This window comes from Gordionus sp. m RMFG-2023, chromosome 4 (genome assembly GCF_954871325.1).
Source record: "Gordionus sp. m RMFG-2023 chromosome 4, tfGorSpeb1-WG-v2, whole genome shotgun sequence".
Lineage (NCBI taxonomy): Eukaryota > Metazoa > Nematomorpha > Gordioida > Chordodea > Parachordodidae > Gordionus > Gordionus sp. m RMFG-2023.
This window is the reverse complement of record NC_088778.1, coordinates 28,046,470-28,072,671: the sequence shown is the minus strand read 5'-3', so window position 1 is coordinate 28,072,671 and position 26,202 is coordinate 28,046,470. Positions and strand designations below refer to the sequence as shown.

The window sequence follows — 26,202 nt, the reverse complement described above, 5'->3', positions numbered from 1 at the left end:
AAAGAAGAAACCTCCCTCTTTGGTTATATTTCATTAAAAGAATATTCAACAAACAGACGCGACATTAAATTAGTAGCTTATGGGGAAGTAAACATAAAATCCAATATTAAAAAATATTATTTCCGAAGAAAATAAGTGACATTATGGGCAATATATAAAATAACTATGTAACTTTTTAAAGACGAAGGAACATTTTTGCATTAAGAATAGAGTTTATTAGAACCATTCAGAAAACTGGATGAACCATTTAACGAAAATAAAAGAATTAACTCGTAGATGCGAATTTGAAGACAGTATAGAAATATTTTACGTGATCAATTAATTGCGGAAAGATATCTCAATTAAATCAAAAAATATGATTGAGATATCCTGATACTAGACCCAGATATTAAACTTTAAGTTTAAAAAGGTAATAGAAATGGCTCTTGCGATGGAACGTGCAATTTAATCAAAATATGCAATTTCTGTTGATTTGATTCAAATTAGAAACCTCCCTACCCCAATTAAATATATAAGGCCTGATGTTATATTTGCTTATTTGTAATACATTTATCTTTTTTAATATTTATTTCCTTCTTTTATAAATTATTCAATTCGAAAAATTTGCTATATCTTCAGTCAGAATAACTATCTATATTTTAAAATAATTTTTTGATATAAAATAATATTTTAAATTAAAGAATGTATTGATTAAAACTTAATATGCCATCGATCAGATCAATGAGATAAAATTGTCTTTACCCGTGCATCATCCTAAATTTATTTCAAAATTACATCAAGCTATATTCGTTGTTTCTAGTGATTATTTTTTTCAAATGCCTGAAAGATTTGTTAAAAAGCCCGATTCGGGTCACTTTTTACCAAAATAATATTGTGTAAGCCTAGGTAATTTGCTTATAGATGGCAGAAAGGTTTGGGTTTCTACTTCCTAAATCTTTAGCTTACTTAATATATTTTGAAGGTCGATTTTTAACTCATAGCTGGCTGAAATGCATAGACATCTTTTGCATTTTCAAATCTCGATGCTTACATAATTAGTTAAAATCTTAATCGGTCTGTTTTGAAAAATTGACCCAAATCAGGCTTTCAATATTTTTAACAACACTAATGCCTGACAAAGTTTAGAACTAACCGAACATATTTAAAGACAGGAATCCTCAATCATATGTAAACAGCAAACGACTCAAATTATGGGTCAGAAATCGAGCATTTTTGAACTAGAAAACATTTCAGCCGATCAATTGTTATGCCGTTTTATTTCAAATGATAAAATAAAGCTAAATGACATATTTTGGAAAAATCTTTTTGATTATTCACCCAAAAATATTAAAAAGTAAGTTTTAATATTAATAATTGCATGTCTATAAGTTATTTAGATTTTTCAAATCTTAGACTATCATATTATATATTTAATATCTTAATTTAATTGATTTATTTATTTTTATTTCTAGAATTTTTGTAAACTCATTAATGCACAATATTTTTAGACTTAAATTAGAAGCTAACATATTTTTAATTAAGTGATTCAATAAAAAAAGTTATTTCAAATTCTCTAAGAGCCCTAATAATTCATCCATTTTTATTTTTTGGTTAGCATGCTTTAATTTTTTAGGTATCTATGTTCTTTATTTTATGTTTAGTAACTTATAAAATTAAAAAGGTTTGCTCTGCATAAATAAAACTATTTTAATAGAATATTTTTCTTTAATTTATGACCTTTTTTTACAATATAATCCTGGTTCCTAAATGTATTTTTGTGAAGGGTTGTTTCACATCTCAATTTTTTTTCTAATTCATACTTAAAATTAGCTTAACCAGACTTGTCATCTTTTGTTTTAATTATATTATTCATATAAATATCTATTTTTTTGTATACTTTATTTTTCTTATTATTTTTAGAATGGAAAGAATAGTATACTCATGTATAAAAAATTAATTTCTTCCATTTTCGAAAACTTTATTATAATAAAGATAGGATTAAATATCTTCTCATTTTTAACAAATTATTATGATAAATCACACTCATAGTACTTCCCCTGGTGATGAAAATGATTCTTATGTGTATATAAAGTAAGTTATAATTTATAAAATCTAGTTCTTTAAAGTTTGAACCAATACTGCATTATTCAAACAAATTTTTTAGTAAGATTTCTAAAACAAAATTCATAGAACTTATAAAAAATCAAAAAATATTGCTTCTATCATTGTGTAGAGCCTACATTTTGATAACTAAAAATTAAATATAGTATCTTTTAAAAAATATATAAATGAGAATCATTTTATACACTTTTCAATATTTTGTGTATATAATCTTATCTAAAAATTTAATATATTTTTTATTTAATATGGTTAAATTCTCCTACTTTTTGTTTGAATGAATCTGGCATCCTGATTTTGAGGCTATAACTAAAGAGTTTGTCACTAAATTATTCTCAAACACTTAAATATACTTCTATACAGAGTGTTGAACCTAAACCACAAAACTTTCGTAATTGAATATAAATATTTGAGTTTAATCATCAATTGTAGGCATTATTATGTTATAGTTTAATATAGATTTATAACATTTAATTTTTGTATGATCACTATATTATGCGAATTGTGGGTTATTTTTATTTTATAATTATTATTTTTTGGCGTAATTCTGGGATTTATAATTTAAAAAATGTATAACTTGTTATTTTTTAGAATATTTTTTTTACAATTAGGAGCTTCAAGTGGAAGCAAATTTTAATGTAATTTATTTCATTTTTTTTTCTGATTGATTTTATTATTGTATTGTAATTTGATTTTTCCTCTTATAACTTATTTTAATAAAGACTATCAGTAATAAAAGATTATTATTTATATTGGATTAGTGATTATTTTGGGTTATTATTAGTGTTATACACATTCCTGCAGCACAACATAAACCAAAATGTGTTTTAACTTTTGGAACCATAACTGAACCATTATAAATATTTTTTGAACAAATTCATTCTATAGTTCTTAAAATTATATTTATTTCTTTCCTTTCCTTTCTTACTTTTTTTTTCTTTATATCTTTCTTTCTCTTAAATTTAAAAAGCCATTTCAAAATTTAAAAGGTCATTTTAGAAATTTAAAGAAAGTATAAATAAATGGTTCACACATTTCTTTTTGGGGGTTATTTTATTTTTCATATTTTTTGATTATTGGTTTTGTAACCATAAATTTGGTTATTATATCAATTAATTCCTTATTGATTTGGGATTATTCTGAAAATTTAAATAATTTTTTCTCCATTAAATTTTTCTTTTTCTAAATATCTTTTATTATTACCTAATTTTTAAAAAATAGAAATTAAATTTAATGATAACGACATAAAAATTTTGAAATTTATTTATAAGTTTATTTTATTGTTTAACCCTTTTTAAATATAATTTTATATTATATATATATTAGTAATGGAGATGCAATATTAATATAAGACACCTTTAGATATTTTTTTTAATTGAATTTAATAGTAGCAATCTAAATATTTGAAAATTCTAAGGAATCTTATATTGAAAATGCTTAATCCATTTTACGTGAAAATCATGGCTCTTATCACTACTAACTCCATTCTCTTCATTAGTTTAACGAAGATTTTGCTAAGAGGGGAATATAATGGGTATAATTACTTATTTTTAGCCGTTTAAGCCAATTTTTACTTGGCGAAAAAGTCGACTAACTTGAGTTTTAAGCAGGAAACTTCTCTGGTACGTACCTGTAGATTGAGTCGGATTAGCCGTTATTTAGCCACTACCCATCAATAGTGGGGATGCACTATTAGGCGGGGTTTTCTTCCCCATGAACCCGTTTCCCCTTGTTCACAGCTGACAATCAAAAAATTGACTTTTGCACAATATATTTCTTTTATCTAATATTTCCAATCAGGTCCTTTAAAAAAACTCGAATTAATAAAATATAATTAACAACTGATTCTTTATTGTAATTTTTTATTAATATTATTAATTATCATGTCCTTGATAAAAAAATTGAATAAAAAGGTTCATATTTTTATTTTAAATATAAGTTGTATGGTGAATTTAGAAAAATAATAAGTAAATGTTTTAAAAATCTAACAATTGTCAATTGTTTAAAAAAATAAAATAGTATTAGATATTTAAATGAGTGCAAAAAAAGGTAAAACCTTTGTTCTTAAAGGAAATTTGTAAGTTATTCTCGTTTAAATATTTTTTTTATAATTTTTATGCCGCCATTTCTTTTTTTTAATTATAAATAAATTATTTATTTATTTTTGCCAGTTTTGATCTTAAGATATTGGAAGAAAATATAAGTGGAATGTGTAGAAGTTTATCAATCAATAATTTAGACACTGGTAACTTTGTTTCGTTGATGGCATTTTTTGTCAAAAAAGCAAATGACTACGTGTTCATGAACTCCACCAGTGTTTCTGAGTAATAGCTTGATTTTATTATTTAATTTCATTAGAAGCAATATTCAACAAAGTTTTTTATTTGTCAGTAAATTATTGGATTATATAACGTTTTTTAACGTATAAAATAACTCGTATCACGTCAATACCGCGAAAATTTTAGCGCTAAGTGTATTATAGCGAATGCATCATAACGAGAACAGTATCGCGAATGCGTTATAGCGAATGCATTACCGCGAAAACATTATCGCGAATACATCATAGCGAATGTATTATCGCGAATGCATTACCGCGAAAACATTATCGTGAATACATCATAGCGAATGTATTATCGCGAATGCATTACCGCGAAAACATTATCGCGAATACATCATAGCGAATGTATTATCGCGAATGCATTAAATATTAAAATTCTTTGCTACTTATCCACTTACTTATGTTTTTATTTTTTAAATATATTGACAACCATAAATTTGTTACCTTTTGGAAGTTCCTGGTCGATAATATTTTTCACCGAATTTCTTTTTCTCTAAGGAAATTCTTTAGACTTTCTAATTATATTGTAACTCATTTAGCAAATTCAGACTTTTTTCAAAAAACCAGAGAACCAGCCTCTTTGACGTTTCTATATTTATTTAACGTAGCGTTTTTAAATTTTTTTAACTATAACACGTCACTTGATATTTAAAAATTAGGTTAAGTCGTTTTTTTATAAAATTTGAAATACTAATATTTGACAAAAAAATAACTTAAGACCCTCATTAATTTCCATTTATTCAAAAATGGGCTAGACGTGTTCCCATTATGTTTATCCATAGCCGGATGCTTATCGCTATAACAACTTTACTATTTAAGGATTTATTTTTTTTATTATTTAAATTATACTTTAAAAATAACGCCCAATAGAAGGAGGAATAGGATTTCTTGCTTCTGAAATTTCCTGCATTAATCATTTTAATTTCCAAAACATCAATTTTTATTTAAAAATGAGCGCCAACATTTTTTAAGCGAGCATTTAATTTATTAGCAATCATACATTAATCGCAGTCATAGTAATCCAAGTTATTTTCAAACATTAATTTTTATAGAAAATGGCCGTCAGTGTTTTTGAGTGAGAAATGGATATTATTAACAATCAAAATCAATTTTATCCCAATCATTATAAAACATCGATTTTCAAAACAAATAAGACATCGATTTTCAAAACAAATAAGGGGATCACCAATGGTTTTGAATTCAAAAAATTATGGCAGCAGTTGTTTTATAACGGTTGCACGTGTTATTAAATAACTGCCCTTAGTAGAAGAACAGCACTCAATATTAAACAACGGTTTCAAATAGTACACCGGGGCATATATATTTTTTTTCCACAAAACCCGAGATGATTTTTTAAAAATAAATTTAAATTAAATTTTAATCCTTAGTAAAATCATAAGCATTTAATATTAATTTACTGGTCATAAATTCAGAATAAAACAATTTATAAAATACAGCCAAAATTGTTCAAAATAACGCATGCAAATTTAATTTATTTCGACCAAAGCTCTACCCAAAATTTTTATTTATTTTTAGGCCCTAGTCTAGTTTTTATTTTAAATTTTAGGGCAGAGCCTATCCTGTCCCAAATTTAATTGAAAAATATAACTAAACGCCTATTTATCAATCAATTAATAATTCCTTAACCTTATTACTAGAGAAATCTATTTTATTGCTTAAAATCTTTTTTTATATATTTTGAGTCAAAAAAAAATAAAGCCCTATTTTCGAAAAAAAAGGTTTTTAGACAAGCCCAACTTTAACTTAATTTCCAGGTTCAACTAAGTCTATCTAAAGACCGATAAATATAAAATTATAATTTTCATCAAACTCAATTTTCGATATTGCAACTGATGTAATTAATCCATTTAAGATAATGTATTAGCGATAATGCATTCGTGATAATAAATTCGCCCTAATGCATTTGCACTAATACATTGGCGATAATGCATTCGCTAAAATGCACTCGCTATAATGCATTAGCGATAATGCTTTCGCGATAATCTTTCGCCGTAATACATTCGCGATAATGCACTAGCGATAATCCATTCGCTATGATACATTCGCGTTAACATTTATGCGGGAATACATTCGCGCTAATGCATTCACTATATTATGTTTGCTATAATGCATTCGCTATAATATTATTTAACGGTAATCGACATTAGCGATGCCCTAAAATTTTTGCGGTATTGACATGTAACCAAAATAACTGTATATTAATAAATATACTAATAAAGCCATTTGCCAATTGTTATTTCTTTAGTAAAAAAAAATATAGGTTAAAATTTTGAATGTATACTTCTTTTAATAAGGTATTTTAATATATATATAAATGATTATCACTACTAATTTTAATAAAAAATTTAGGAGGATATCAGCCCAAGAAACATTGTTCAATATTTTATTTATTATACGTTGCTGTCTGAAATATTTTGCTCGTTGTATCATCGAAGAGAATTTTGTTAATCAAATAAAACTTAACGGTATTAATCAATAATTTTTTTAGCTCTTTTCTAATTTATGTATATATATTTATTTTAAGATAAAATTAGAAGCGAAATTTGTATATTATTTCAAAGCGGAGCAGACGAAAAAAACGCTTTGTTCACGGACGATTATTTTATTTTGCGAAACTTTATTATAAGCCTCCTCGAGATAATCATAACTCCGGTCTATAGTAACACCCATAATATCGAGTAAAAATACAATCTCTTGATCACAATATAAAAAGTTAATACAGAACAGTAAATTATTATACCATTGTAATTGTAATTTGGTAGATAGAGGGTGTTGTTGTATAAACCGTTTATGTTAGCCTAAAAAAGTTATGTTTATGCTTCAATTTCTGTTCTTAATTCTGAATAGAACATAGGATACTGATAATATTATTAAAATACTCTTTAAACAATATTATCTAAGCAGCCTTTTTAAATTTCTTCTAACAAGAAAAAAAAAGGGGTAAATTTAATAATTGTATAGTAAGTAAATTAGAATCAATTTTTTTTTAAAATATTTGTGTTCAGAAGTGGTTACTTAATTTTCATAATACCTGATGATGATGTGTTTTTTATGTTGATTATATTTTTATAATAAGTTATTAATCTTGGTTAAACTTTACCCACACACCCCCACCACCATTAGGAATTATATTTTGATATTGGAAGCCCTGAATACCTTGATAACTCTTCTCTCCGTACAATTATATCGGTCCGAATTGCTAACCAGCAACCATTCCGAGCCATTTTCGTCCATTATTTACGAGATTTTGTACAGAGATCCCCAAATTGCGTATAATAATTATCAAATATTTTTAAATTACTATACTATTTCTCTTTTTTTTATAAAACATAAATAAATAAATATTATACTTTTACAAAATTTAAAAAAAAATGACAAACATGATGAACCAGCTGATGCCATTGAACTTTTTCGCGCGTATCACGTTTTCGAATTTCTCGCATATTTTTATATTTTAGATTTTTTTATTTGAGAAATAGTAAAAAAATTAAAGATATAACTGGAATTTTTTTTAAAAATATCCAGCGGCTAGATTATCCGTGTTTTAATTAGTTTTTTCGATAATCAAAATTAGCAATTATTATGTAAATTAATTTTATTGGTTTTTTTTATATTATGTTTCTTCTAGCCATCCCCATAAATAATGTTATTTATGATAAGATCAGCTGATATCCGATATCATTAGTATCGGCAAAATTGGGTCGGATCGGTTTTAAAAAATTGATTAAGTTGTAACTGTACCTCTGATCAAAATTTTTTTTAAAAAAATAGACGAGAATATGCTGTTCCGTTGACTAAAGCCTTATTATCGTACGCCAACGAGACAAATATACCTTCTCAAATTAAATTACTCGCGACATCACGGAATCATGCGTTGGAGGGTAGTTTGATTATCAATCTGAGCACCAAATTGGCTGGTTTGAAAATTCAGTTATCATTTTTAAGCATGTTTTTGAATATAAATTATAGATAGGCCTGAACCGGTCCACCGATTTTTTTTTGAAAAAGTTTTTCCTGCCCCAGGTCCGTATTTTTATACAAATTGTCTCAGCACGGCATGAAAGTTATTTTTCTCCGGGCCGATCCTAGCCTTTGTTTGTATATATTTTTTGTTTCATCTTATCTAATGATCCTTGAGGGGTGTGGTTTTTAAAAGACTTCCTACTTCTTTTTTTTTAGAATTACAATGACAATAAAACTGTTTTATTTTTTTTATTTGAATTTTTTTAAAATAGTTATTAGCTAAACATAAGAATTCCGACTAAACAGCACTCATGCACTACAATACGTACTTTTGTGAGATATACCTGATATTTAAATAATTTTTGGTCAGCCTCAAAAATTTCTAAAAATTAGCTGATATTTATACGAAATTGGTATATTAATTGTTGTATTTTATTTGTCCCGTTATTATAATTTTTAATTTAAAAGTAATGTTTTTGATAATTTTTTTTATTATTGGTCCCTACTATATAACCTTGTTATTATTGTCGGATCCACTTTTTTAAAATAATTAGCATGTTACCACCTCATTTACAGTTAACGCGAATTCGCAAAATACAAAGATACAGCATATTTTGTACCAGATGAAGATTTATTTAATACAATGCTAATAAAATTGAAAACATAAAATACATTAGTGTTGTTAAACGGCTCGTTTTGAGCCGATTTTTAAAAACGCCTAACTCAATATTTCGTCCAGAATAGTATTACGCAAGCCTGAAGATTTTGTTTATAGAAGGAACAAGGGTTTGGACATCTATTAGCGAAATCTCGAGGCTTAGAAAATATTTTCCTGGCTAATATATTGAATTAGCCGTTTTTAAAAATCGGCTCAAAACGAGCCGTTTAACAACACTAAAATACATGTCTAATTTGTTTTGTTCCACCTGGGATAATGAAGGATTTATATATGTCGTATTGGGATATGGAATCATGTGGGATTCGGAATCCCCACGTTTTTTTTGGAATCTTTTTTTTAAATTAAAAAAAATATTTAAATATTCCGAATCCCGATCCCCATGGGGATTCAAAATATTTTTTTTAAAAATTATTAAATTATATTTTTTATTAAATATTTTAGCTTTATATAAAAATTTTAATATTTGGAATTTCTTAAGAATTTAATAAAATCTTTCTTTCTTTCTTTCTTTCTTATTACTTTAAGTGATCTTTCTTTTCTTTCTTTCATTACTTTCCTAAAAATTTTTATTTTAATATTTTGAGAATTTCTTATGAATTTAATAATCATCTGTATACATTTTAATACAATATTTCAATTTAATGAATAAAATTGACTCGTTTATTACTATATTTCGATATTTTTATTAATTGTATAAATTTCAATAATATATTTCAATTTATTTCGAATTAACCCTTCCCAACAAAGGTTAAAAAAATCACTTAAACTTTAAAGATGGGGTCTATTTTACCCCTAATAAATACAAAATTTAAGATTTTATGCTAATTTTCCTAAAATTGCTTAGATTTTAAGACTATATTTCAATTTAATGAATAAAATTGACTCATTTAATACTATATTTCGATAATAAAAATATGCTACATTATTTTAAAAAAATTATCACCAAATAATACTATATTAATTTAAAATAACATTAAAAAAAACATAAAAAAAATAACAAAAAAAATAATATACCCGACTTAAGCAATAACCCATATTTTAATTTTTCTTTCTTTCTTATTACTTTCCCAAAATTTTTGAAAAAAAATATTCACAAAAACAACAAAAAAAATTGAAAAAACGAAAAAAAACAACACCAATTTTTTTTTAAATCTAGCTATTTTTTTTATATAATAAAAATAAACTTAAACTCTATTCATTTTTCCCTTTAAACCCCTTTTATCTTTAATAATTTATCTTATCATATAAATGGAAATCGTTTTTAAAAATTATTAAATTATATTTTTTTAAATATTCCGAATCTCCCTAATGGGCTAAGCAAATCTAATTAAAAATAAACTTAGTACTCTATTCATAAACTAAATAATATAATTTTCAAAAAGGATATAATTAAAAGGCTAAAATAAAGGATTCAAATTAAAGCAATAATGAATGAAAAGGGATAAGATTGACATTTTTGTTTTTGTAAGTTTATATAAAATCAATCACTTGACAAACCATGATATTTTTTAAAATTCTATATTTTGAAAAATTTGCTAAGTCTATTTTTATAACACTTATTTTTTATGGATAAAAATAACCCCGGTCTTCCGTATTAGATTGAAACAATCTAAGTTTTATATAATCAGATTAGCTTCTGCTTGCAGTTATTCCACACATAGCCCTTACAAAAACAAATTTCCAAATTTTTAAATCGTCTAAAATTAATTAAAAACAGATAGGATGTACACCATAAACTAGGGTTTGAAGATGATTTTTGAATACTTTTTATCAGGGTTGGCAATTCGGTCAATTGACCGGTCAAATTCAGTCAATTGACTGGAGGAGTATTTACAAAATATTTTAAGTGATAAAATTAATTTGTATAAACAGCATGTTTAATAGTTAATTATGTGGAAAGCAGTAATTTCTATAAGAAACAATCAATTCCCACCTAAAGTTAGTGGAATAAACTTTGCCCACCATGCCCATTAAGACTAATAATTACTAGTTATACTTTTTCTTTAGAAAGAAATATGTCGATTGGGGATATTCTTACGAAAACAGAAATCGATTGAAGATTTCGACATCGGGAAAGATGGAGAGGATTTAATACCTTTGTCATAATATTTTTTGGAAAAATGTTTACCCCCACCCTCTCATGATTTAAACCACCAGAAGACATAGATTATAATTAAAATTGAAGGAAAATGAAAGAAAAATGTTAACAACTCTACGTATTATTGATTATTTTCGCTTTAAAATGTTAACTCTAAAGTTTGACTAAAAAAAGGCCGTTTAAATCTGTACTTTCTCACTCTTAAACATTTTTAAAAGATTAATTAGTGCTGTTAAATAGTCGAGTTCTCCTGACTTCGACTCCGAGTCGAAGTCGCAATAATCGTCTCAAAACTTGAGTCGTGTTTTGGGTCGATTAGTCGACTCATTTTTACAACTTAAGTTCTGAACTTGAGTCGCCTCGAGTTATGAACTTGAGTCGTGAAAATAATTTTATTAAGTTAAATTTTAATTTAAAAGTTTTGTATAATAATTCTTAGCTGCTTCAAAGCTATGCTTAACTTGAGTCGTGAACTCAAGTCGCGACTCGAGTTTTGAACTTGAGTCGTGAACTTAACAAGTTAACTTAAATTTTATGAAACTAAATTACTTATATTAGTTTTGTTATTTGGTTGGTAGTGTAATACCCTACCCAGACATGGCGCTTGGCTCTAAAAATCGACTAAATCTGCTATGAGCACGAACCCCGAGCACAGATTCGTGGTTCAGACCCATATATTTTAAGTAATTTCTTATTGAACTTATTATAGATATAAATATATGGTTATTAGTTATCAATCGATAATTAAGACATATTGAATAGGCAACAAGCCAAGCGATACCTCTCGATGGAGAAGCTATTATTGGGGGGGGGGGGGGTCAGGACTAATTTTATGTATCAAATACGCCTAATTCTACTTTAATATGGTGTATAAATATATTTTTATTTATTAAAAATTTTTTTAATTTAATCTTAATTTTCTTTCTCCTGTTTTTATAAGTCAAACCCTTATTCGAAATATATATTTTTCTATTAAATTTGTTTTTATTTCTAAAATAAAATTATATACTTTTTTGTCAATTTTTGCCAGTTTTTATTTTCTTTATTTTCTTTATTTGTTATATAATAAACTAATTAATATAAATTTTCAAAAAGGATAAAAATCATAAATATTTTCGCATGAATATATATTTTAAAAAAATCGGAATTAAAAAATAAATTATTTATTACAACAATTATTTAATGATACATGACATTTAGTTGAACATTTAAGATTGTTCTTGTAACATTCGCATCTTGTGTTCATGCAACCCATTTTGCAATTACATAACGACGTTTTCCCATAGTTTGTATTACTCCGGGAGGCTAAATATTAGATAACTTATTTACAGAAATGATAAATACGGAGTTTCCATCCATAATAATTATTCATTCCAGGCCTAGGCACCCTGAGACAAACGAGCTCATCGAAAGAGCAAATTCTACCTTGGAAACGCGCATATCTGCGTATATGCTGGAAACTAAAAAAACTGACTGGGCCCACCAGCTTCCCAAAATTGTTTCTAAAATAAATAACAATTATAGTAGAATCATTAAAAGCACACCTTACGAGGTATTTTACGCTCGTAATGATAACCAAGAAATAATCTCTAGTTCAAATGAAATGGATTTAACATCATGTTCTGATAATGGTATTGTTTTTTATATTGATTACTTATTTTTTATCTCTTTCATATTCTAAAGATGAAGGATTCTCCAACACAAGGGCGGCCAATAGTAAAAAATAATGTTATTTATTTTTGAGCATATTTCTCTTTTATAGCATTTAAAATTTAGACAAATAATTAGTGGAAACATAATGTTTATATCACCAATTTCAATTATCGAAGAAGTACTATCGGATTTGGAATATGTATGGTCTCGCAACTGGTAAGGTGTATCAATCATCCAGATATCTTATATTTTTAAAAATTATTCAATTTATGCATTAAAATTTATCTTTAATACCATTATTTGATGTCGAGGGTTCGTTAGAATCGAAAAAAACTAAATTTTAAAAAAAAATTAAAAATAAATAACATTATTTTTTACTATTGGCCTCCCTTGTGTTGGAATCCTTCATCTTTAGAATATGAAAGAGATAAAAAATAAGTAATCAATATAAAAAACAATACCATTATCAGAACATGATGTTAAATCCATTTCATTTGAACTAGAGATTATTTCTTGGTTATCATTACGAGCGTAAAATACCTCGTAAGGTGTGCTTTTAATGATTCTACTATAATTGTTATTTATTTTAGAAACAATTTTGATAAGCTGGTGGGCCCAGTCAGTTTTTTTAGTTTCCAGCATATACGCAGATATGCGCGTTTCCAAGGTAGAATTTGCTCTTTCGATGAGCCCCCCATTTGTCTCAGGATGCCTAGGCCTGGAATGAATAATCATTATGGATGGAAACTCCGTATTAATCATCTCTGTAAATAAGTTATCTAAGAATAATAATTAATTAGATATTTATAAATAATAAATTACTCTTAAATTCTCTACCATTGTCACTCTGCAAAATTTTTGGAGGCCCAAATTGATAAAATAAGTTTCTTAAAATATCAACAATTCCTTCCGCTTTTTTTGACGGCAGAGCACTAGCGCATGTAAACTTGCTCAAATGATCTTTAAGGTGGAATATATATTTATAGATACCATCTGGTGTAGATGACATATCAATTAAATCTATTTCCACCCGCCCCCAGACGGAATGGCTTACTAAAGGTTTTCCAACTGGCGCCTTTGGAAGATTTTTTTTTATAGAGCAGATTAGACAATTTTGGATATATTTTATAACGAATTTTTGAGGAATTGAAGCATATACGGATTCTATATTTTTAATTGTTGTGTTGACACCGGGATGATTATTGTCATTATGGTGGACTTTTAATATGGATTGAATATTGGATATGATAAAAATGGTTTTTTTTTACAAAATAAAGACTCATTTTCTAAATAAAAATAAGAAAAAACTTTAAATTTTAATTTTGCTGGTATATTTAGAATAGATTTATATTTTGGAGTTTTTAATATCGTTTTAAAAATATTATAATCATTATCAGTTTTAGGTAAAAAAAATTTTAAACTAAAATTATATATAATTATTTTATTTTTAGAAAAATGAAAATAAATTTGAAAATGTAAAAAATAAAAGAAAATATAATATCTCGAAATATATAAAATAAAAGTTATTTAATTATAAATCAATCAAATTTTTCAAAATTTTGGAAATTTTTCTTTAGTATTAACTTGTTAAGTCCAAAATTTATATTTATACAATTTCATGAAAATAATAAATCAAAAAAAAAGACATAAAATATATAATTTTTTAGCTAACTATGAATATGTATTATTTTTTTTATAAAAAGGGGGGGGGGGATTTTAAAATTCTTTCCTTTTCTATTATATCTTTTCAATTTTATAATAAATCTTTAAAAAATGTTTAAGAGTGAGAAAGTACAGATTTAAACGGCCTTTTTTTAGTCAAACTTTAGAGTTAAAGGAAAGTAATGAAAGAAAGAAAAGAAAGATCACTTAAAGTAATAAGAAAGAAAGAAAAGAAAGATTTTATTAAATTCTTAAGAAATTCTCCAAATATTAAAATTTTTATATAAAGCTAAAATATTTAATAAAAAATATATTTAATAATTTTTAAAAAAAATAAATATTTTTTTTAATTTAAAAAAAAGATTCCAAAAAAAACGTGGGGATTCAAGATCTCGGATCCCCACGTTGGGATTCCGAATCCCACATGATTCCATATCCCAATACGACATATATATTCGAAGAGTGTAAGCTAGGTTTCGGATACATATTTAAAAAATATATAAATATATTTATGTATCATTTCTCGATTTAATCCTAGGCAGCCTGTACGATGCCGTGTTAAACACATTACCCTCCTTCGGATTTAGCTCCACCCAACCTAATAACGACAATGTAGCCAGGACCACAGTTTTACCCATCAATCCCATAACTTGTTTAGCTCCCCCTTATTCTTTCCACCTTAGTTCTCCCGACCTGTTGGCTAAAGAATTGCCCGATTTTTCTGAACCCATTATCACCAACGGCCAAAAATTGTTCAAATTAGATCCAGGAATTAACGAATCTAAAGGAGGGAAAGTCAGCACCGTCGCCACGAAAGTAAACAAGGATGATTTACACGCGCGAGCGAAGGACGAGTCCAATTTGGTGGGCCTCTTAGCTAAACGCAGCGAGATATTGTTAGTCGTACTCAGCACCTCGCTCATGCGTCGCCGAAAATACGCTTCTGCGAACCACCAAGAAAGCGGCGGAGAAGGTGATGTCAATAATAATAACGGCTTAAAACATGATTATTTGGATGGCGATTGTGAAAATCCTTATTTGAAAACCTTGAGTACGTTTGGGGATGATGCTGGTAAAAATATATATTTCAATATCCCTTTTTGACTTATAATAAGATTGATAGGCAGATTAGAGATTGACTAGATAGATCTCAATTTTGAATCGAAACTACGATTTTATATCAGAATTCTATATAAGTTACGTTATACTAAAATATAGGTTCCTTATTTGATCGCTCAGAATTTACTTAAATAATTAATCATTCTCAGATAAAAAAGATACTAATTGCTCATTCATATATAAAACTAGTGTTGTTTGAAGTAATTTTTGCATAATATTAATTGAAAGATTATAACTAGTAACTGTAACTAGTTAGATTTTTTGGATTGTAACTTCAAAAAGTAACTAGTTACCTTATTAAAAAAAGTATTATATATCTCATAATAAATATATTCAAATAATTAATTTTATTTTGAATATTATGTTAAATTAATTTTAAAATTAAGTTTATTATTTTTAAATTTTAATTAAATGGCTGATTCTATATGTGCACCTTTGTTTTATATTTAATATTGATAATTGATCAGACCCATATGTTGAGGAGGGGGGAGGCACTATTAGGTGGGGTTTCTTCCCTAAATTTTATTGGAGGTTAGGTCCACTTATTTGTAATTTGATTATGTTATCTTTTTATAATAAACAAGTTTAATTTTCACTTTTTTTTATGAAATTGCTTTTTCCTAATCTTTAATAATAGTCTTTATTTTAATAAATTATTAACTTTTACTTATTTTTCTTTCTTAGTAATATATATTTTAATTTTATGCATTTTTGGGGGGAGAAGGGGGTATTTTATTAGCTTAAAATGAATATTTCCCGAGAACTAGCAAATTTTCGAAGAAAAGGGGGTTTCCCTTTGCTCCCCTCCCCTTGCTACCTTATGTACAAAATATAATATGAATTCTGACACGCCATTTGATAAGGATGATATTCAAATGATTCAGAATGGTGAAATAGTAATTTTACCATCCCATTATAGAAGTATTAGCACAACTACTAACTTAAATGTTAAAATACCTTATCCAAGTATCCAAAAATATTTCGAATATGACAAAGAGAAGGCTGGTTAGTACAGGCAATATTAGTGTTAAATGTCTCTTCTTATACCTTACCAAAAAAAAGTGCATTTCAGCATCTGTGTTATACACAACCAATCTACAGGAACACATCTCTGTAAGATTGTTTTCACTTCACATAACTTGTCTTATTCTAAATTTTAGATACATGTACATCTAGCATGATTTTTGTTTTCCTTTTTAAATGGAATTGTTATTTAAATTAATCCAATATAAATAATTATGACTTTGACTACTTTCCCAGGCACCGCAGATGTTCTTGTCATACATTAATAGTGGCAACACAAGATGCCAGCAAGATTCTTTTAGGGATTCATGATTATAAGTATAAGAACCGTATAACATTGTTGTATCAAAATGCCAACCTTAGTGGAATTTATAAATAAATCTGGGTGTCATCTGAACTAATTAAAAGGAAATTCAATTATTACTTTTTATTAAATACAATGTTTTTCCTTACATTAAGGTTCCCTTAGAATGTTTATTTATTATAGAGAAACGCATGCGTAAGATTGAAACGCTAAAATGAAACGCTCAAGAAAATCGTCTTCAAATTTTAAAGAATAATATCAGAAAGGAATTCAGTTTTAAAAAAAAATTCTTAGCTAAATAATATAAGTCTTAAAAAATATATATTGATCACTCACCCTGCATTCACAGTTAGCGCGAATCTTGCGAAGTTTACAAAAATATAGCAGCACCGCCACGATTGCTAACTATAAATGCAGGATAACCCATCATTCACAGTGCGCAAATTTTCGGCGGGGAATACAAAAATGCAGCGATTTTTGTATAATTCTTCGTGTATCCGCTCTAACTATATGAATAAAAGGTTATAGCTCTATTATTTCGAATGATAAATAAGTAATTATTAGGGATGTACCGATATTTTTTATCGGATCGGGCCGATATTTCATCCATTTTAAAATATCGGTTATCGGTTAATATTATAAAATTTTCCGATCCGATATAAAATGGCGTCTTAAACAAAAATAAAATGTTATAAAATTTTATAAAAAAGGTTATATCTAAAATCATTTATTTTTATAAATAAAATCGAATTCCATTTTTATGTATATTTTTTTAATAATAATAATTAATTAATAAACATTCTGCCATACTGTTATTTTTTTGCCCATTAGCCATAATCTCTTCAGAATCTGTTTTTAGTGAAGCTGGTGATATTGACAACATTTCCTCAGGCTGATCTCTGATAAATTGTAAATATTGCTATTGCTATTTCTAAAAAGAAAAATAAAAATATTTTATAATACTTTTAGAATTGCAATTGAATTGAATATAAACTATAACTGATCATTACAATATATTTAAATGACATAAGTTATGGTATAATTAAATTATAGATGTTATACTAATAAAAAGTATATTAAAAATTAAAACCGGTATCTTTACAGAATACAAAATTAGATATAATATCGGATCGGTTATCGGCCGATATCAATTTATTATAAGGAATATCGGATAGGATCATTGGCCTCCAAAAAGTGGTATCGGTACACCCCTAGTAATTATTGATCTCCCCTCAAGATTTATCATTGTGAATGCCACTGATTTATATATAATTATAAATATCGAGTAAACATCATCACTTTAATTACTGATCCTCTTTTTTTTGAAAAAAAATGTGAAAATTAAAGATGCTTCCAGTAACCTTCCTCTCATTCCATTCCGATTAAATTTCAATTCGCTTTACCAGTATTTTTGTCGAAATTTTTCTTCCCGACCAACAACAACGCTGTTCTTTTACCTCGTGTTCCACCAAAATTTCCATTTCAAGACATACGTCTTGGCTCGAAGCGATATCGAATCTTTGGTAAGTAATAAAATAAGTGCTTACGATAATATTCATATCTTTAAAGCATATTTTAAAAAAAATTTTTGGCTCGGCCCGGCTTGGGCATATTTAATAAAGTTAGGGGTGGGCCTTATAGGTCTCTATATATATTATCATGACCATTAATTATTTTTAAAAAAAATGGTTGACTATTATTATTATTGCTTCAATATTCATTCGACCCCTTCATCCTGTGCATACTATCAAGCAACAAAAAAAAATTTATAAAGAAAAAAATCGCGCAATTTTAACTTTTTTAGCTAGGACATGACTTCATAGTTTTAAAAGAATTATATTTGTATATATATATAAATTTATTCATTTATTACCAGATTATTCCCTTGCTTCACAATATATATGAGATGGGTAAGAAATTGCAAAAAAATTCGCCATGCCATCACCTGTACATGTGCCTAATAATCTGTCTCATTCTCACCGAGGATGATTTGTTCAACACTTCCGTTCATAAAATTGTACATACTATTTTTATTATTTTTTTTAAAAAGTCTCGGAACCCGGCCCGTTTTAGACGGAAATCCGGGTCGAACCTAAGATTTTGACCTCTGAACTGGTCCCCGAAAAAAATTATATTAAAAATTCTATAAGGTTAATTAAAAAGGAAATGATGTAAATGAGAGTCCCACGCGAGATAGTAGTAGAGGTTGTTTGCGACGAAAGTATTTGTTTTATGTTTAATAGGCGAATCAATAATTAAATTAATAAAAATTAACGTTAAATTGAATTTTATTTAATTAAAAATATAAATTCATCACCCAAATTATTTTATCGCCAAAGAAAATATAATAATAAACGAGATTAATTATTTTAAAATTCATCCGTTTGCTAGAATCACCCATGAAGGAGTTGCTGGAATCGCGTATTTTTACTAATATATATGATAGTGTCAAGTGCTTTTCCGGCAATGTGTTATTTTTTTCAACTTGATATCGTTTTTTTGAGTGCGTTTTTTTTTTAAATTTAAAATTTTGATTTTACTTGAAATATATTCCAGCATTGTAGATAATTTTACCGATGACTTTTGAGTCGTTTATAATTTATATGAAAAATCAATGGAAAAACTAATATAAATTATATTAAGTTGAAAAGTTCATGATAAAATTATCTGAAATTCATAGGGTAGATATTCCAAATATGATGGAATACATATCCGGTAAAATCATATTTTTTAAAATCAAAAGGGAGAAACACATTGACGCTAACATATATATCCCATACGCGATGTTTACCCGTTTTATTATAATGGACGGTACCACTATGTAGTCAGCTAGAATAGTAAAGATTAAAAGGTTAAGTATAGTCGTGTTTCATTAATTCCATTGCCGGTAAAATAGTAGTATATGTTGAAATATCATGTAATGAAGTAATATAGCAATAATGTCCCTGACCATCCGGTTTGTTTATTTTTTTTCTTTTATAATTCATATGAATAAAAGTAAATTTTTTAAATCTTTATTGTTGGTGGTAATGTCAAATATCGTGTTTCCAAAAGGGAAAAAAGAATCTTGTATGTTTACATATCGTTTTTATTTGTTCCGATTACCGGAATCCTCTCTATTAACATTATTATCGGTCCAAGTTATCATTATCATCATTTTTGCAAATATTTCTATTTAATCTTTAATTGTTGGTGGTATGTCTATATCGTGTGTCGTTATCACGTCATTTCTTGTCTAGATCAAAATTAGTATCTGTTCTTTTAATATTGGAGTATTACTTATTTCTTTCTTTATTTTTTTATACGCGTCTTTGCATTCATTAGTCCATCTCCAAGCAACTGCTTTTTCTAATAATTTATATATGGAAAAAAGTTCACATTACAAACAGAACACAAACCATTAATGAGTTTATTTCATCCAAGAAGAGATATACCAACAACATCTACTGCCAGAATACAAAGATGGGCTTTATTATTAGCAGGTTATCAATATGAAATATAATTCAAAAGTAGTCGACAACTAGCCAATGCTGACTTGATACAGTCAAGATCGTTATCCGAAAAGAATACGAACGAAAACAAATAGATTGGGGATAAATGATGTGTATTGAACTGTTGTTTTATTATTTTTGTATTTTTTTATAGCTGTTTCTACTGCAGCAGCTATTTGAATAGCTTTATTTATGTCTATATCATCTTCAGATAATAATCTTTGTAAAATTTTAGGATTTTTTATTCCGAATATATATTTATCTCTTAATGCAGTATTTAAATATTCCCCAAATTCACAAATCGTTGCTAATTTTCGAAGATTTTGTATATAGTCTATTAATTTTTTCCTCTTTATTTCCTGGACTATCTGGTGCGCATAAATTTACCAATATTTTATAAATATCACATCCTATTGTTGTTAATAACAGGGATTTTTTTTGTGATGATAATAACCTTTGTTGTGTGTTTTTAAAATCTTTAAATCAGTCGTACCAATCTTTGTAACACTAGTTTGAATCCGTTAAACTTTTTATCGACTACGCCGTTTTTGTATTGTCTTTATTGTATTTTTTTGTAGAGTAATAGAATTCTCGCAATTTTATTTTATCTCTAAATAATATTAATCTAATTTTTTGTTTATTCAAATTCATATGATAATATATTATAATGAAAATAAACATTTTATAAAAAATACAATAATCATATTTATAATCATATTTTTTTAAAAAAATCCCCCCCCCCTCCTTCATGTTTAATTTTGGCTCTTTTAATTGAAAGTAAGAAGGTAAGATGTCTCATATTATTTTTATTTATTTTTTCCTTTTTAGCTTTCACCTCATATTATATAAATAATTATTCATCGCAAATATTTTGTCACGCGTGAAACGTACGGTTCTGAGGATTCTGCCTCCGCTTTCGATTAAAAATTAGCAATATTTCAATAAACCCCTTTAATACGAATCACACAAAATTCTGAACAATAGGCTCATAAATTAATTGCACTTTTATTGTAACCGGTTTCTGTGCGAAAAAAAGTTCTAAGTGGTTCCGGTTCTTAGATTTGACCCAGCTCCAAACTCATTATTGAACCCTATAATCAGATGTTTTTTTTTTAATTTTTTTTTATATAATCCATTTTATTTTAGGTAATAAAAAGCCCACCCTGGTTTGCTGAACGCTCTATACCACAGATTTCGTTAGGAAGTTTTATGGTGTTAATATTGCTCAGGACTATACAAAATAATTTGTTTCGCATAAGGGTAAGTTAAATAGAATGCTATATTTTTTTTAAAAAAATTTTTATTCAAAAACGCTCGACATTTTAGGAATTATTGTTATTGATGGTATGATATTACTGAAAACATGATTTTTAAATTAAAATTTAAAAACGAAAACTAACGAATCATACAATATCTAAAATTTTTGAATTGATTATTACAACGACTTGACACGAGTTTTTAAAAAAAATTGAATTAATTATTTGCATTATAAGGACAAGTATTTGCACACGAATTGCCTTGCCGCTTTGTCTAACATGTCCCAAAAGTTTCACGATTTACATTCGTACCCTTCTCAGCGGATCGTTAAGTAATTAATTGCGCCATATTTTATATAACGTTTAACATAAATAGGGGGTTTTTTTGCGAAATTAATAATAATGTTAAGCCAACGCACTCGCATTATATTATTATGTAAAACCAGTTAAAATTCTTATTAGTAAAACAATCGCTCGTTTATAGCATTTTAAATAATCTAGTGTGAATTGAATATTTTTTTTACGACAAGCGTTAAAAATAATTTATAAAAAACGTAAACTGGTTTTTGTTTCTTTCTGTCCTTTTTTTAATAATATTAGCCATAATTTAAAGAAGGATACCAAATTGTAAGTATAACCTATTTCAATTATTAATTGATTGGTATTATTATGATTTTATGATATATTAATTGAATTATTATTATAATGTTTAGGATAATTGGATGACAAAATTACATTAAAATTTTAAAAAATCACGCTTCAATTTAAACAAAAAGGATACGTTACGTTTTTTTTATTATTAAAAACGCAGTGTACTGCAAACGCAAACCTTAAATTTGCTCGCACTATTTTATACGAAAAAAAATGGATATTTTTAAAATACGCAAATAAATTTTGTCCATAAATATGGAGTTATGGGCTAATTTGAATGCAGATAGCAGAAAGATGCCATAATGATTTAAAGGTGTATATCAATAGGCCTCCAGAAAATCGAATTTTTCAAAAAAAAGCAAATTTTTTTTTGAGATTTGGTAGATACACAAAAATATTTTTTTAGAACATTTTATTGAATAATTTGTTTCGTATGATAAAAACTGTTCTCGGGCATTAGATCTTCCTAATTGTTTCTTCTTTTAGAAACGTGTGATTTTTTGTAATCATATTTGTGCCTATAAAATTAAGATTCATAAAATCTAATTCCTACAATTTATATTTAATTTGGTTTTGGGAAATTTTAAATAAAAGTTACTATAACAATGGGAAAAAAATTAATACCAGCAAACATATTTTTATAAAAAGTAATTTGCTAATTTCTAAAAATTTGCGATTTTCAAAAGAACAATGCTTTTTTTATTGCGCGTAATAAAATTCGCGAATATTTGCTAAGACGCTCACGTCTGTTTATATCGTTTACAAAAATTAAAATAAATTGCGCATGCGCATTTATAATTGCTAGCCAAGCCAAAAACGTATATCGAATAGATTTCGAATCGATCTATCGCCATTATAGGATTAATTTATGTATCATTTTTATATTTCAATCATTTGTAATTTTGTAAAAATATACCATACCATAACTTATATCCTCATTTATTTTTTGATGGAAAAAAAAATAAAATATGTCTCATAGCCTATACCAAATTTTGCTGAAACACTATTTTAAACTTTTGCGACGCCTGCGCGAATCAAATCCTGATAATGCCGTTGGCAATCACGTGGTAGAGTCAACTGATTTAGAGGTCCGCATTATTTTTTATATTATTAGCTTATAAACTTTTAATTTTTAAAAACTCGATTAATTTGTAAATTTCGTATTTTCCATAGTTTTACCTAGTGTTGTTAAACGGTTCGATTTAAGTCGATTTTTAAAAACGGCTAACTCGATATTTTATCCAGAAACATATTGCGTTAGCCTCGAGATTTTCGCTAATAGATGTCCAAACCTTTGTGCCACATATGAGAAAAATCTTCAGGTTTACTTAATTTTTATATCTTGGTAAAATATTGAGTTAGCCTTATTTAGAAATCGACTCGAAACGTGTCTTTTAACACAACACTAGTTTAACCAATTCTTTATAAATGTATACACAAATATATAACCAGCATTTTTAAATAGAAGGAGGGGAGGGGGGTGGGAGGGAGATTTGATATTTAAATAATATATAAATATAATATTATTATTACACTTTGAAAAAAAGTTAACGTGGACGGACGCCCGAACATTGCAAGAAATGTTAGGCATGATACTCGAAATATTGTATCAATGCCTTTCATCCCCTTCCAACCTACCCTCCAACGCTCACCTAATCTACAACATGCTTTACCAGGAAAAAATATTTAAACCCGATATATTTTTAAGCTCACCGGATATCGAAAACTTATCGAATTCACCTTATTTTCCAAATAACCTGATATCTTTGTTGAATAGCATACATAGTGTAAAAAAATAATTTAAATGACAATTTTTTTTTAACGAATAAAATGAGGATATTATTTACGATTTTAATACCTGCTATTATAACAAATTTTAAATTTTTTATCTTGGATATATTCATAAATCATAATGAATTTTATGAAATATTCATACCACGAATGATTCAATTAAGATGATACTAGTAGTGTTGTTTAAAAGCCGTGAGTCGAGGCTGATTTTTCGATTAAATCCTTTAAAAATGAATTGGGCCATTTGGCACAATCCGGCTTTTTTAAAAATCGTTAGGATAGCATGTCAAAGAGTTGGTTCCACTTAAAACTTACAAATACCTTTAAAAAATATATATTATATAAATAAATTATATGCGCATAATAATGTTGTCAGATCTTGAACGTCATATCAAATCGCCTGCAAATATCTTGTAGACCCCAAATCGACAAAAACGAAAAATCGGACTCTCCCATATCTCCGATTTTCGAAAGCGATAAAATCGGGGAAGACTGCAATAAAAATATCATGCAACTATCTGTAGAAGAGGCCCTGCTAAATTTGAAACAGGTTCTCAAGGTTTTACCATCTCAGCCTATCAACGTAAATGTTTTGCAATTATGGAATTATTTAGATTATATCGTTCCTGATCTGTAATATATTTTTGGGATAAAATATAGGAGATGGGGGGGGGGGGGGAGATAAGGCGTTTATATCTAACCACTTTTGTTTCACATAATATATTCTAAAAGTCCTGAAAAAATCGATTTTATTTTACCCGAGATCTTCAGTGTTAAAAAAACATTTAGATCGGCTAGTGACCCGGTGCTGCTCTATTTTTCTGGACTCTAATGTCTATTTTATAATTAATTAAGCAGGTTAGGTGATTATTTTTTAACCATTGCTTTGCAATATTTTATATTCAATTCTTATTAAACTTTATATACCACTTTAGTTTATTAATATTATATTTTTTTTTACTATTAATATGACAGAGACTTCCTAACGTAAAATTTAAATACGTGGAAGAGGAATGGCCGGAAGTGTTTTTTGTTCCTTACACCTGGTCTTTGGTTTGCGCTCATTCGCACCTTTATTGGAGTTTGATGAATGTTAAACTATTTTACCCCAAAGATTACTACGCTTTATAAATATAACACAAAGAATTTGAAGACAATATTTATATTATATAGTATCATTTCTATATTATATTTGTTAGAAAATTTTGAATAAGTAATTATTATAGCTAATCATATTTTTAAATATATAAAAAAATCTATATTATTCTATGAATTTATATAAAATTTACATTTTTCGTCACCCATTTTTTAAAGGTTGATTATGACACTAAGCTAAGTAAATGTTTTAAAATTTAAAAACTTTCTTAGAGGAATTATAGGGTTTTTTTATCTTTAAAGATATAATATAATGTTTTTGTATATAAATTTTATATTTTTTTTTTATGCAACCAAAAATGGTATATGATTTTATTAAGTAAGTATGGATTATTTATTATATCGCGCGTTTTATACGAATACTATTTAATTGATATAATATATGGGTATACATGTATATTTTTTTTACAATAAAATTTTATTTACCTTAATATAACGATAATATAGGTTATATTATAATATATTATAAAGGCCATTTATGCTTATATTAATTGCGAATACATATAAAACATCGTATTTGCAACAAATTAATTATAGGTATTGCCATGAAAATTTTTTTTATTTAACCTATGCATGAAGATATACACAATATTTTATATATCGTACTCACTTGACTCTAAACCAATGTCAACGGAATTAGTGATAACTTATTAATAGGTACTGCCATGAGAATTTTCTTTTTTATTTAGCCTGCATGGAAATATACACAATTATTTGAATATTTAGGTTGAATTTATTTATTTGATAGACTAATTTAAGTCTTAGCGCGGATCTGTAATTTTAAAGATTTATAACTTCGAGAAAATGTTTTTTACCTGTTTTTATGTTTAGATCAACTGGGATATGTCATGAGGTGGGTGGAGTTCAAACTTTTAAACATAATATCTCAACATGAATATCA

At 26.8% G+C, this 26,202-nt stretch overlaps 1 protein-coding gene across 2 annotated transcripts; it reads left to right on the top strand.

The window, feature by feature from the left end:
• The first annotated feature begins 1,113 nt into the window (after positions 1 to 1,113).
• Positions 1,114 to 25,653, top strand: LOC135929167 (dymeclin-like). 2 transcript variants are annotated; one of them, XM_065465691.1, is made up of 15 exons: positions 1,115 to 1,333; positions 4,269 to 4,421; positions 6,806 to 6,921; positions 6,981 to 7,134; positions 7,580 to 7,726; positions 8,228 to 8,373; positions 15,050 to 15,583; positions 18,305 to 18,480; positions 18,834 to 18,974; positions 21,595 to 21,708; positions 21,942 to 22,036; positions 23,335 to 23,443; positions 23,903 to 24,142; positions 24,523 to 24,729; positions 25,122 to 25,653. In XM_065465691.1, the coding sequence occupies exons 1-15, from the start codon at positions 1,191 to 1,193 to the stop codon at positions 25,275 to 25,277; spliced, it is 2,631 nt and encodes an 876-aa protein (XP_065321763.1). In that variant the 5' UTR covers positions 1,115 to 1,190; the 3' UTR covers positions 25,278 to 25,653. The 2 variants fall into 2 exon arrangements, with proteins under 2 accessions (XP_065321764.1, XP_065321763.1); XM_065465692.1 differs by lacking the exon at positions 18,834 to 18,974 and having other exon boundaries at positions 1,114 to 1,333.
• The last annotated feature ends 549 nt before the right edge of the window (positions 25,654 to 26,202 follow it).

Coding starts and splice junctions, on each gene's coding strand:
- LOC135929167 (XM_065465691.1), top strand. CDS start 1,191: ATGGGTCAGAAATCGAGCATTTTTGAACTAGAAAACATTTCAGCCGAT. Junction 1,334..4,268: donor TCACCCAAAAATATTAAAAA/GTAAGTTTTAAT, acceptor TATTTTTGCCAG/TTTTGATCTTAAGATATTGG. Junction 22,037..23,334: donor CCTTCTCAGCGGATCGTTAA/GTAATTAATTGC, acceptor TATGTCTCATAG/CCTATACCAAATTTTGCTGA.